This window comes from Micropterus salmoides, unplaced genomic scaffold (genome assembly GCF_014851395.1).
Source record: "Micropterus salmoides isolate LMB-PRFRI ecotype aquatic unplaced genomic scaffold, ASM1485139v1 Ms_hic_scaffold_7, whole genome shotgun sequence".
Taxonomy (NCBI): Eukaryota; Metazoa; Chordata; class Actinopteri; order Centrarchiformes; family Centrarchidae; genus Micropterus; species Micropterus salmoides.
The window spans coordinates 36,308,249-36,322,972 of record NW_024044459.1 but is presented as its reverse complement, the minus strand read 5'-3'; the positions used below and the strand labels follow the sequence as shown (position 1 = coordinate 36,322,972).

General features: G+C 40.3%; 2 protein-coding genes across 2 annotated transcripts in view; one reads left to right on the top strand and one right to left on the bottom strand.

Moving 5' to 3' along the window:
• The window catches only part of LOC119891530 (scavenger receptor cysteine-rich type 1 protein M160-like), a 667,824-nt gene that overhangs the window by 540,152 nt on the left and 112,948 nt on the right, over positions 1-14,724 (bottom strand). The window lies entirely within an intron of this gene.
• The window catches only part of LOC119891612 (protein FAM240B), a 10,935-nt gene continuing 3,729 nt past the window's right edge, over positions 7,519-14,724 (top strand). Inside the window, exons 1-2 of the mRNA XM_038703390.1 lie at positions 7,519-7,666; positions 9,278-9,399. Of these exons, the coding sequence (XP_038559318.1) occupies positions 9,278-9,399 (122 nt within the window). The 5' untranslated portion in view covers positions 7,519-7,666. The remainder of the gene's footprint in view (positions 7,667-9,277; positions 9,400-14,724) is intronic.

The following is a 14,724-nucleotide window of genomic DNA, read 5'->3' as shown; positions in this document are numbered from 1 at the left end:
ACACTGGGCCAGTTTAAACATAAAGCAGATTGTCTAGTTGCAGAAGATTTGCTAAGGAACAAAGTACTACTATAGACAAAGAACGAAGAACAGCGATGGTGAAGAACCACAGCAGAGATTTCTTTGACCGCCAACGAGCAAATTAAATACGGAGACATGCACAGTATAAAATCTTTTAACAAAAACAGAAAAACTAAAACTCTGTCAGCAGCATCGTGTTTCTGGTTTGCATGACTGATGAGAGACAATCAGGAAGTCAAACGTGAGCGTCATCGTTTTAAAGTCGTGGATGTAGCCTCAGTCTGTTTTCCTGGTTTATTTTAAAATTGTCTGGTGTTTGTTATCCAGCTTTGTGTCCTGTCTGCCCTGATCACCCTAATGTGTCTCACCTGTAGTTAATCGCCCTGCCTGCCTGTGTGTTTGTCAGTAATATTGTCTGAGTTTCCGTTCAGTCCCTGTTGGATCATTGTCGGATGCCTCGTGTTACCCTGTTCTCTAAATTTGCCTGGACCGTTGTTTTTTCCACTTGCCCTTTGAATTTTTTCCATTTCTGTCTGGATACTTTGTATAACGTAATATAACTTTTGGATTAGTTTGGACTCTCTAAGTAAGTGCGTTCACCTTTGGTTAACAAATCACGAGAACTCAACCTCCCAGTTTCCAGTTGTCTGCATCTGGGCCCAACAAACCTGTTTCTGCCTGAGCCTAGGTCGTTTGTTGAACCACGTTATTATGACACCATATTAACGTTTATTGTTGCTGTGACCTTTAGTGACCGTACGACGGTGTCAAAGGAGAAAGTTGGGCAACATATAAAAAACAGCAAGAAAGTCCACCAAGTAAATGTTGAGTTTTAGTAGCGTGCTGGATTTACAGTGACGACTGTATCTAAGGATGAAGGTTAGAACCAGACTGTTCGAGTCTCCTTAGGATTAGAGTCCCCTTAAGGTTAGAGGCCCTAGATGTTAAAGGGTTAGAGTCCCCTTAGGGTTAGAGTCCCCTTAGGGTTAGAGTCCCCTTAAGATTAGAGTCCCTAGATGTTAAAGGGTTAGAGTCCCCTTAGGATTAGAGTCCCCTTAAGGTTAGAGTCCCTAGATGTTAAAGGGTTAGAGTCCCCTTAAGGTTAGAGTCCCTAGATGTTAAAGGGTTAAGTGTTAAAGGGTTAGAGTCCCCTTAGGATTAGAGTCCCCTTAAGGTTAGAGTCCCTAGATGTTAAAGGGTTAAGTGTTAAAGGGTTAGAGTCCCCTTTGGGTAAGAGACCCTAAGTGTTAAAGGGTTAGAGTCCCCTTAAGGTTAGAGTCCCTAGATGTTAAAGGGTTAGAGTCCCCTTAAGGTTAGAGGCCCTAGATGTTAAAGGGTTAAGTGTTAAAGGGTTAGAGTCCCCTTTGGGTTGAGACCTGCCTGTTTTTATTTTCTATTTAACTAGATGTTAACCCCTAACTCTAAATCTAAGGTCCTGGGTTAAAAGAATGTCCAAAAAGGCCACCATACGCAGAATAAACCCTTTAGATTTAGCAGCACCCTCAGGACAGATTTGACATGTTTTACAACACTACTGGAGAACAGAATATTTGTTTCCATTCCTCTGAGGTTTCTGAGCTTCTCAGTGTTTTCCTAAATGTACGGATGATGAAATGGTTGGGTAATGGCATCAGTGGACAAACCACGCAACAGTTCATACACTATTTCAAAAAGGCAACTAGGATTTTATTTTTGTTTTAGGTTTAATGTTACAAAGGTTATGTGGAAATTCTTCTCTTTTTTTTTTTACAAGTACAAAAACTACCCAAACAGCTGTGAGTGATGCTTCATCTATAAATATCCATCTGCGTGACATTTACAGTCCACACAATGTAAAGACATGTACAACATGTTTGGTCACCTCCTTTAAATACTTGCACACACACACAGTGACGTTCTACGTTTGCCTTCTGTGGAGTTTGGATTTAGTTTTTGTCACCTGGCTGTTCTTCAAAGATTATTGCTCTCCTTCTGTTAGTGTACTTTTGGTTTATGTCCGTGTCATAGTTGGATGTTTTCTTTGTTTTGGGTCGGGGTTTATCTTGGACCTTTCCTGTCAGAATCACCTGTAGCTTCCATAGTGATTCTGTGTTTGTTTTTCTTCCTCAATTTAAAAGTTATGTAAATGTCTGTGTACAGAAAAGTACTCCTCTCCAGTTTACATCAGCAAAGCTCTCCCACAAACCACACTAGCTCTCCCTTGTGGTCAGGACCGCCTACTACCCGGGAGAAAATCTCAAATTCAATAGCTCCAGTGTTCAGACAAAGAACTGGGTCAAAGTAAAATCCTCTAATCCTACAAATCTGCATCACATTCCCTGTAAACCAAAAGTATCTCAGGCCCTGCTCAGTGTGAGGTCTCTGCGTGGCAAATCACTTTCAATCAATGATTCACAGCTTCAGTTTCTGTTTTAACAGAGACTTCGTTGGATGACATCGATGGACAAAGTTCACAAATCCTGTACTTGAGTTAAAGTGCAGACACCCTTGCTAAGTATAACTCATCTAATAGTAGAAGAATTAAAATTTCTACTCGACTCAAAGTAGACGTGACAAACAGAATTTAAAAAAAAAAGTTACTAAAGTAGAAGTTTGTAAATATAATCAGGACTGTTGTACTATCATGTATTAGATTATTATTATTCCTCCTGCATTAACGTAAAGCAGGATTTTACTGCTGTTGTTGAGCTGGAGCCATTTTTACCTGTTTAGTATCAGACTGCAGCTGATGATTATTTTCTTTATTAATTGATTTTCAAAAATTGTGAAAATAGTGAGAAATGTTGTAACCCAGAGCCCAACGTGACACCTTCACAACACTTTGTTTGTCGAACTAACAGTACAAATGTCCAAATTATTACAAATAATTTCAATAATTTAAAGGAAATTAATGAAATGTTTTTACAAGAAAAATGTCGTAAACTGTCAAAAAAGTTGCCAATTAATTTTCTGTCAACTGACTAATCCTGTCAGCTGTACTTGTGTAAAAATGTTGGGGAGTTTAATTTATAACAAAACATATTTTATAAACTCTGCATGTGTTTTGTGTGTAAAGATCTGACTTTGTAAAGTAACTGAAGCTGTCAGATAAATGTAGTGAAGTAAAAAGTACAACATCTCCCTCTGAGATGGGGTAGAAGTAGGAAGTGGCATGAAAAGAAAATACTCAAGTAAAGTAGAGATACCTCAAAATTGTACTTGTACATGAACTTAGTCACTGTCCAGACTCAAAGGTCAAAGGTCAGCAGCAGCCTGCTGTAGTTCTGATGCTCCTCCACATGAGGGCGCTGCTACACAGACAACATGTAGAGACTCTGTGACAGTAAATTTGGAAACAGATTTTTCAGCTCAGTAAATTATTATATTAATAATAAAGCAATAAAGCAGATTCTGGTCTTATTGTGAAAATTTATTTAAACCACAAATAATGTTTTTCTCTCTGTGAAACAACAGAAGTAGACACAGGAAGTGGAACAGTGATCCATTATTAACATCAAAGTCATTTCCCTGGTGTTCAAACTGAAGAACAGACCCACATGGAAAAATAAATCTATTATAATCACATGTTATAAAACGTGTCAGCAGTGGAGGAAGTATTCTGATCCTTTACTGAAGTAAAAGTACAAACTGGAACTGTAAAATTACTCTTTCGTGTTTCAAGTCCTGTGTTGAAAATGTCATTTAAGGAAATCTATGTAGGTATAATCAGAAAAATGTGACTTTATAAATGTAGGCTATTATATTCCAAATATATACCTTACTATTTTATATTAAATCATTAGATTATTATCACTTATGCATTAATGTATGAGTAATGATAATAATATTCTCTCTCTGTTGGCTCTGTGTTTTGTTCTCCACCAGCTCCTGAGGGAAATATCGGAAATACGCTCCACCATGTTCACGGTTTGATGAGCTCAGGCAGATAAACATGTTTACATGTTCGCTTTTATTGGGTGTTTTCTTCAACACACTATTTCTGTCCAAACAGCCATGTTCACAATAACATAAAGCTTCCTGTGGCAGCATGGGGTTAGAGCACCACGGCTGTGTTAATTGACACATCAGCAGATGGAGGAAGCAGGAAGGTATAAATGGTGGCATGGCCCCTTCCTCTTCCTCTTGCTCCTGCCGACACCAAGCAACCCACATCACTGTGCGCTGCGATGTGCACAGCCGCTTTAATGTTAAAAGTAAACGCGCTCTTGTAGTCACTGATAATCCTGCTGCAAGCTGTTAATTCGGGTTGCTTGTGGTCCGAAGCTCCCTGTCTGTCAGTGTGGACCTTTCCCTCCCCATGTGGACGAGCGGTTGCTTGCCAGTGCAGCCTTCCTGCAGGGTTGGACCTTCCTTTCAGAGCATCAGGGACGTCCATTTGTCGTGTAGACTGGGTGAATCAGTTGTGTTTAGAGTGCTAACAGGGCGTTTGGTAACTGTGTGTTTGTAGGGCATGGAGCCTCCCTGGAGTGGCAGTCCAGTCTCTTGCCTGCCCAGTGGAGGAGAAGCTGCCTTTCCTCTTTCTTTACATGCTAGAAAACCCTTTTTATGTACATGATAAAAGTTCTGTTTGAAAGTAAGCTTATACGAAAGTGTGATTGGGTGTCTCTGTTAGCTCTGTCGTTTAACAGACTGTGTTTGTCACTTAGTGTAAATATTGTAAATATTCTGTTTTGTTTATATTGTTTTCTTTCTTTCTGTTTCTGCAAGTACCTGTTTGCTCTGGAGTTTGTTTTTTGTTAAACTAATTGATTTTGTTTGACTTAACAGTTGTTTTCTGTCTATTAACTTGTTTTGTGTCGCAGTTCTGTCTGGATGTTTCAAACTGTATGCATGTTGTGAAAAGCCTTTTAAAAAATGAAATGTTAAAATAAAAGGAACTGCGTTGTGAATAGAACAACGTCTCTGACCCTCCCTCCTCCGGGTAAGACGAACCTCTGCGCCTTCATGTATCAGTGGCTGAATTATATTTCTTGGGGTGAATTTCTCCAGGTGGCGTAGCCTGTTTAATAATGCATGTCTTAGAAATTTGTGGTAGGGTTAAAGCCAGGCTCCTCAGCGAGAACCGCAAACTATCCATGGGCTCCTGAGCAGACGAATCATTTGGTATTTTATATGACCATAAAACCGTCTGTTCCACAGCAACACTTCTCCTCTCCTTCAGTCTCTGGCGAGAAACCTAACAGCTCAGAGGGATTGTGCAATACCAAGATGGCGCCCCAGGAGCTATTTATTTTACACAATAAACAGTTCAAAACAGTTAGAACAGAAATACTCACTACATCTCCCGAAATAATCAGACAGTTGAATTAACGCCTCTATTAAAATGTTTCAACATAAACGGCTTGGGCTTTATTTTCATCACAGTAACTTGAAGGTTAGACTTGGACATGAGTGTCTTACTCCCACATCTGCTCAATGTAGGAGTATAAATCAGGCTTAAGGCTTAAGGAAACGCTGCAGAGTCTGCGTGTCGCTGTGATGGTCAGGGTTGGGAATGCCTTATGTCAATGAGATGTCTCCACAGGGATAGAGGAACAAGTGTGTGTGTGTGTGTGTTTAACACCTCGGGGCAGCATCGTATCACACCCCAAGAGGGTTGAAATGTCAAACATGTGTTATCACCCAACTGGACGCGCACACACACACACACACACACTCGCTCTCTCGTAAAATGTGTTATGAAGTTCATGACATGATTGTAAAATCAGATCACTTTCTGTTTCTACACACACAGCGTGCCTTCATGGTCCACAGGATATATATGTCTGCCGCGCACACACACACACACACACACACATCAGCAGTTGTAAATTGTGCATGACATCATTGTAAACACAGATCATTTGCCCGGGTCGGTTTTTGTGTACAGTGTTGAGTAAATGTTCCAACACACACACACACATAAGCGAGAGAGTGTGTGTTATTTATTTTTAATGATCCAGAATGTGACAGCTGTCCGGAGCAGACGCAGCGCTGACTGTGTGTGTGTGTGATGGAGATGATTGACATCTGATCACTCATTCACCACCTCGCTTGTGTTCTGGAGCTTCCTTCAATCCCATCACATGATCTTCATCAGCAGTTGGCGTTTTCAGCACTCATCATGGAAACGCAGATATTCACATTTCTAATTTTGTCGTCCATGTTGTGTCTCACTTCACATCGACGTCAACAAAGCTCACAGGAAAAAAAACCAAACATCTACGTTTCCATCATCTCCTAATGATGACCATGTGAAATTAGGCGCTTTCATCAACAGGGGAGCCTTCTGGTGAAACCATGCAACACTCATGGCATGATTGAAAGATCTGTCTTTCCGTTTCTTTTAATAATATCGGCCGGCAGATAAATCGGTCCTGGATGAGCTAAAGGTGTTTCCAACAAAACCTTGATTGTGCGCACGTGTATGGGTCGGCGGGGGAAGGCCCCACAAAACATTGTCCCCAGGGGCCTCTGACTTCTTAAACCTGGCCAGTTTCCAGGTGAGGGTGAGTTCGACTGCACATTTGTTTTACAGTACAACAAAGGCGTTAGTGTCTCAGATGGAGCTGTGTGAAGTCTGATAAACGTCCTCAAGTGATGTCACTTGAGTCGGCGTCGGCTGAGGACTACAAGTTTGAAGAGGAAAGAAAGCTTCTAGCCGCCACTAGCACAACACACCCCGATCGCTGACAGAACTGCTGCATTGTGGGTAATGTAGGCAGAAGATTTTGCAAGGAAGAAGAATGTGTGGAATAAAAAACAGATTACTGCGACTGTCGTTTTTGGAGGAGGTTTGCAACTCACCAATAAAGGAAAAAGCATTCGCGGAGATCTTTGATTGATCGAAAGTTAACTTTTCCAGCGGCGCTGGTTAAATGTACTCAGAGCAGCCGATACGAGTCGCCTCCATCCTGATTAAAATGTCGCCATGGTAGCGGCTAGTCAATCAGCTTGTAGCCCCGACCTAAAGTCTATTTTCCTTGAAATGGGACCATAATTTAAGACCATAAACTCATCAGGAAAGTGTTTACTGAGGGAATAAATCAGCTGAGAAGTAGAAACATTTTCTCAGAGACTTCTATACAATCACACTTCTTTCTGCAGCCGCTGGAGTCGCCCCCTGCTGGCTGCTGGAGAGGATGCAGGTTTAAAGCTCCTCAGCATTGGCTTCACTTTTCAGATCCAGAGGTTCCTGTTTGATTTTAACCCAAACCTTGATCTTTTCCTTTGTAGCTGCATGAGGGGCTTAGGCTCTCTACAACAGTTTATCCTGAGGGATAAATTCAAGAAACTACTTCACTGACAAATCAGAAATGAGACTATAAAACCGGCAATAGAAAAACTGCATCTATAAATAAGTTCATTCACACCTCCGGGCTCTCCCTCCATCCTCTGTGCCTCCTTCATTCTGTCTCCATCACTCCTTCGCTCTCTCTCTCTCTGTTCGTCCATGTCTCTCACGCTCCTGTTAAAGTCAAATCCCAGTACAGTAAGTTCACTGGGTGGGAGAGAGAGATGGGCGAGAGAGCATCAGACAGAACATAGGGAGAGAGAGGGAGGGGGGAGGTTACATGTAAAACATTTATTTCTGCTGGGTCGGGATCTGACACACTTCATCCACCCTGTGAAGCTGGCGGCCGCTGAGCCGAAGCTCTGAGCGAAGGTTTGTGTTTATTCTGGTTTTAATCAGTGAAACTAAAATATTTTGTTGTTTTTAACTTTCAGTGTTTAATGTCAGAAATGATTTTCAGTAGTGAAGTAAAGAGATTTATTTAGTTCTGATGTAGTTACTCGTTTCTTTTAAGCAAACTTTAATATCTTTAATCAAATGTGTTTTTAACAGCTTTAAAGTATTGAACTAATTAAAGGTATTAATCAGAAATCATTACATCTGTTTACCAGTGGTGGAAAGTACATTTACTCAAGTACTGTACTTAAGTTTCTGCTACTTCTACTTCACCACATCTCAGAGAGATATATTGTACATTTTGCTTAATTAATAATTAAGTAATAATTACTTTGTAGATTCTAATTAATACAAAATATAATCAACAAATTATGATGTATTATTACAGATAAAGACACTGATGCTTTTGTACTTTTACTCAAGTAAAATTTTTAATTGTAGAAATTGAGTATTTCTACACTGTGGTATTAGTACTTAATACTTACTTACTTAATTAAAAGGTCTGAGTACGTCTCCCACCTCTGCTCTGCAATAGAAGAGGAAAATTTTTGACCTTTTACGCCACTACTTTGTTCAGTTTATAAAATATAATGGATTCTTGTATGTTTTGATTTATTTTTTGATACTTTAAATGAGCTCAACCTCCACCAGCACTAGGAAGTACTCTTATATGCAGTATAAACTGTGAAAAGAATTAGTACTTTTTCTTTGAGGCTTAATACATCTGCACTTTTATTTAAGTAAAACTTTGCAGTAGTTTTACTTGCAGTGGAGTATTTTCATTATGATTTATTTATACTTTTATTTAAGCAGAGGATATTTGTCTTGTCTGATATTATTGTTAGTACTACAGTAGTATTACCATTATCTTATTATAGCAAAGCTTTATTGCTGTCGATGAATTTTGCTTTAAGCTGCAGCAAACTGCAACTTAATACCTGCTGAGAGTCGTCTTGTTTCTAGTGGTGGAAAATAACTTTCCTGAAGTACTATGCTTACGTACACATTTGAGGTTCTTTACTTTACTTTACACTTTTTAATCCACTACATTTATCTGACAGTTGGTCCTTTTCAGATCAATATTCATACGTCAAATAGTTTATTAAATGTGTTCTGTTAGACATGAAACTACCCAACAGTGTAGTTGCTTTAAATCATTGTAACGGCTTTTGTTGTTTACCTTGATAATCAACTATGAAAATATCATCAATCACCAATTATTGTAGTTGTTAGAATTGGCTCCACCTTGACAATATTCAGATGCTGCTTAGACAGTAAATCAGGAGTAAAATGCCAACAATAAACACTTTGAATAGAGGACTTTTACTTTTAATACTTGAGTACAATTTGCTGGTAATACTTGTGTGTTTTTACTTAAGTAAAAGATCAGAGTACTTCTGCCACCGCTGGTTGTTTTTGACTTCCAGAGACTGAAGGCCTTACCAGGGTCAGTTCACTGTGACATCCAAATACTTTAAACCTTTAAGAGGGCAGTGGATAAAAGACCTTCAGCTTGGTGTTAAGTTCATCCTTAATCAAAGTATCAGTAGGAGCAGAATGAGTATTATCAGTATTGTGTTGTTACAGATGAACCTGGCTCTGATCCACGACCGAATGCATATTAAGAATTTCTGGGAGAAGAAGATTAACAATGACTGTCAGTATGCCGAGAGCGAGGAGCAGAGGATGAACAAGAGCGCACTGAACAAGTAGGCAAGAACACACACAAGTACACAGCAGCAAACCAACCTCCGACTGTGTTAGGGCCCTTTCACACCTGCCTTTTCGGTCTGGACTTTCGGACTTTTCAGTTTAATCCAAACCAAAATTGCACGTGGCCAGGACCAAAAAGCCAAAATTGTTCTATTTCTATGCACAAATATATGCAGTATTCAGAGACTTTACTTAAGTAAAAGTAGCAGAACCACATTGTGAAAATACTCCATAATGCTGTTGCTACTGATGCTGGGTCTCAATTCGCACCCTTTCACAGTTACTACTTTGAGGGTACAAGTGTGTTCACACTGAGAAATACAGCAGAGTACATGGATGGTGCACTCATAACGGCCAAAAAGTTGAGTGTGGAACGGTGGACACTTCTCACCCTTAACGGCCGCCATTTTAGCAACGTAGCAAAAGGGGGCAGGACCTACAACATAGGATAAGCAAAAAGCAGAAGAGAGAGAGAGGCCGACAACAGGACATTTTTTACAACTTTCATAGATTATGTCATCACTAAATGTACCTCTGAGAAGTTCTGAGGCGAGAAATCAAATGTGCAGATGTCGGAAGCTCTGCAACTGCCGGCCTGTCAATCACGCTCACAGAGCCCTGTGCTCCTCCGCTGCAGCCAACGCAGTAGCTGACTCCATCAACAACGGCAGAAGAAACCACAGCTGTAGGATAGTTTAAATGTTCATACCGCTATTATTCTGCCATTACATTATGAGTAATTTAAATTAAGAGACATCTGGCTCGTGATATACAGAAAATTCTGGCTTGTGAAACTTAAAAAAAAAAAAAAAGAAGTAGAAAAGGGGGACTTTCGTTACTTTATAAATTATTATTATTATATCAGATAATACTCTGTGAGTGTACAGTTGTGGTTACAATATTTGCTTTCTGTTGCTTTTATTTTATATAATTATTATTTATGCACCGAAGAAAATTCCTTTTAAGTTAAAACTTGGCAGTAAACCCGATTCTGAGCATTTTCTTTTTGGTGATTAAGCCTGGAGGTTATTTTGGAGCTCTGCAGGCGGCCTCTGTGCTGGGGGAATTGCACAATCTTGCCATAGTCATTTCTGGTTAGTGCACAACATCAATGTTTGATTTGAGACAACACTACCCACACTAAGCAAGTAAATACATTGTGTACACAGTGTACTGCATGTACTAAAGGCAGTACCTGAATTGAGTCACAGCTGAAGTAAAAGTCCTGTATTGAAAATCTATGTATGTAAGTATTATCAGCAAATGAGTAAAAAGTAAAAGTACTCACAATGCTACATAAAACCCCCTTTCCCCTTTTGGAAGCAAACAGAACATCATCATCTGCAAAGAAGCAGATATGTAATCTTGAGGTTACCAGTTCAGACACTGTCTCCTGGATGCAAAAGCACAACATGAAGCTTTGTCCGTATCAGTCATGCCAGGGATTTGGATAAAGCTCTCCCTCCAGTTATACAAGGATTGGATGGCTTGTAGAAATGTACCCCATATTTTTTGTAATATGCAAAAAATGACATATGTCTTACTAAAGTATAGGAAACATACTTCCCTGCCCCCTCCAGAATCCTTACCCTCCTTGATCTGAGATTTGAATGTATTGAGATTACCCTGTGTTTTTTGCCAAAAGCCCAATGCGTTGGCACCCCTGCAACATTGCATGAGCGGTCCCATTCAAATGAATGCCAGTGGCATTATGCTTCTCCTGAGTCCTCCAAATCTGACACATCCACAGAGGGTGTATCTGCGGGTTCAAGAGTTCCTTAAAATGTCCCTTCAACCACCCAACAATATTCCCAATCAAGGTCAGCAGTTCTCTTTCCCTGCTGAGCACAGCCCTGGCAAGGCCCCTTTCTGAGTCGTCTGGCAGTGTGGCCAAACCTTTAAAGGCCAACCAGATCTTCCGTCACCTCCCCAAACTCTGCCTGCATGACAGTGGCCCCAGCAGCCCCCATAAGACCGCTAATATACACACTATATCAGATGTGCTTGCCAAAAGTTGTTGAACAACTTCTGAAAACGCCTTCATCCACACCCTCCCGACATTTCGGTTTTCTGAATCATGACAATCAATCAATCATTCCTAACTTCACATTTTCATTGGTCATCTGTGCGTAAGTGAAAAGGTAGGCAGGGTTGAACTTCTCTATGAACTCTGTTCTTCACACACCTACTTCTATCACCTTTCATGTGAACAACAGAGTGCAACACACTGTTACACGTCTTGCAGGAGTGATCGTCTTACGGTTTGTGCCGTTATCCCCATTTGTACAATGCATCACATCTTTTTGCCACATAAATTGGTTTGTTTTGCGCATATTCCCGCCTATAGGCCTTCCAGCAGGTGCACACCTACAAGCTTACCTCACAGGCCACCCAGAAAGACACCCTATTCTGGGCAAACCCAGAATGAATGTGGTTTCAGTTGTGGTAGACATAAGACTGTCTGACAAATAGACACATCTAAAAACAGATCCTCTCATTACAGACAACCTCTCGTCTCTCAGTGAGCTGTAAGATATACCAGGACAAACACACACTCGACCCTCGCAGACAGACTGGTCGTTAAAGGTCTCAGTAATGATGATCACTAACGGGCGGAAACATCAGCCAGACTTTAACCTGAACTCACCTCGCCCTGTAAACTGACCATCAATACTCCGGAGTTTTATAATTACACATATAATACTCAGGAGATGTTTTAACTGTTGCCAACATATTGGCAAAATAGGAAAAGGCAGCTACATTACAGTCAGTCTTTTGATTGTTTGATATTTAACTATGACAAACCTTGTATTTGGTTTGTCCGACCTACTTAGTCTGATCCTTTAACAATTACACTTCTCTCCCAAACTTCCTTTACCTTTTGATACAACCATAGCGTGACGTGACGTAGTGTGTGAAACCTTGTTCTTCCATAGATATTTGGTATTGATCCAACATCACTGACAGTCACAAATAGAGCACAAAGGGTTAGTATATGTATATCTATATGTACTGTTTATTTCTTAGCAAAGCTAAAAACTGGATGGATGGCAAAGTCTGTCTGTCCACCACTTCGGTTCAGACTGAAACATCTCGAAAACAGTTGGATGGATTGTGATGAAACCAACCTCAGAAGCACCCAGAACATCTTGACATATAAATTATAGTTAGTTATCAACAATCACAGCTTTGATGCTTTCTTGGCCACAGTATTTTACTTGGTCCTTCTGTATTGCAGGTGGGCTGCCTATCTTCATGTGCTATAATAAAATGATGGATGGAGGGAGAGCTCTGAAGTATGAATTAACTTATTTATAGATGCAGTTTTTTATTGCCGGACTAAGTTCAAGTCTCACTTCTGATTAACCAATGAGGCTCTGAAGTAGTTTAATCGTTTTAAAGTTTGAGAAACTTTAAAGGACAATGTTGGCACAATAATGGAGGAATGTTTTTAGCCATGCTATCCCAGCAGCTGTTGGATGAAATGTGGTTCAGATCTTCATGTTTCCCTTCAGGATCAACTGAAGGGAAACATGAACTTTGGTGATCCTCTGACTTTTCATTTAGCATCATCATCATGTCAATATGTTAATATGTCCAACACTTTGGTTTATGACCAAATACCTGCAGAACTAATGAGATTCCCATCAGCCTTGGATGTGCGCTGTGTTTAATGCCAGTTGGCTAATGTTAGCATGCCAACAAGCTAAAGTAAAATGGTGAACATAGTAAACATCAAACCTGCTAAAAACAAGCATAATGTTGGCATTTTCTGCTAAAAAGCCTCTGGGTTGGTGGAAGGATGGCGAGAGAAGGAACGAGCGGTCTGATTGGAGGTGATCTGGATGTGATGGTCCAGCTGGTGATGAGGAACCAGTCTGGCGTTGCTGCACAGCTCTGTTTGAATAGGCGATAGTCTGGACCACAAGGATTAGAACATGACCTAATACAAACAATGTCAAAGGCCATAACAAACCTTTTAATATGGTTCATATAAAATGTATACCATTTCTCATGAACCTCCTCCGTTGTGCCAAACACGTTGTTGGGGAAGCTGTCAGCATGCAGATTCTTCTTCTGTCAGACCTTCATTACATTATAATGGGATTTTCAGGCGTATGGTAAATATCCTATTAAACCGTCACCTCTTAGCCAAGTATTAGCCCGATCCCTCCTAACTCCAGTGTTCTACTCCTCTATCCCCCTTAACCTCGCACCACCTCTTCAGCCCATCACACCTAATCCCCCAGCTATCCATTACCCTGTACCCCTAATCCCCCACCTATCAATACCATGTATCGCCTAATCCTCCAGCTATCTGTTACCATGTACCTCCCAACTCCATAACTATCTAGCCCCCCCCGTCGCCTCTAACCCCGGCTCTAGTCTCCGCTAATTGTGAATGTTATGTGTGACCCGGCGGGAGGCTGGAAAACTGTGCGACAGATAGTCGAGGTGATAATCACAGAGTGATGACTGATGGTGGCCGGCTGACAGCAGATAGGAAGCACGGATACACGAGGCCGAAATTAGAAGATATTCTAAATAATAACAGTATGACTTTGTCCGTCGGAGTGCACGGAAAGATGACATTACATTAAATTCTTAACATGTTGAAGCAAAGTTTCCATCCTACTTTTTTAGCTGGGACTAAACATATTTCTACCCTCAGTGCAGATCAGTTTAAGTGTGAGCTGCAACAAGTGGTGCATTTAAGGATTGGTCGAACAACAGAGAATAAATTGGTATAGAAATGTCAAATTTTTCTGATTCTAACTTCTCCAATGTGAGGATTTTCTGTCATATATGATAATATGCTGAATATTTGGGGGTTTGAGATAGTTATGAATGAAACAAGGTATTTGAATACATCCCTTTGGGCTGTGGGAGGTTATAACAACAGGTTTTACTCGTTTCTTTATGGACAAAACAATCACTTAATCGAGAAGAAATCTGCATATTAATTGATCATGAAAATACTGTGCCTGGCGGGATGTCTTGGTAAAGCTCATGCAACCCGTTCTCACTCCCAAGTCTTCACGGCCCCTTAGCGTAATTTGCTAACAGCTGCTGTTGGATATAAATAACAGAAATCAGAATAAGGAGGTGGTTGCGGTGGAGGAGTTGGCCAGAAACTGGGCTTTAGTGGTAACCAGGTGTTTGTTCCCCATATGAAACTAAAAGTCAACATTGCTTGTTATGTGTGAAGTTACATAGATTTTTCAAGCTCAGTAAGTTACTTTTTTAACCCTATCCACGATCTTTTCCTAAACCTAACTACATTCTGACATTTCACAACATCAACCACTAGTTTTATTTTA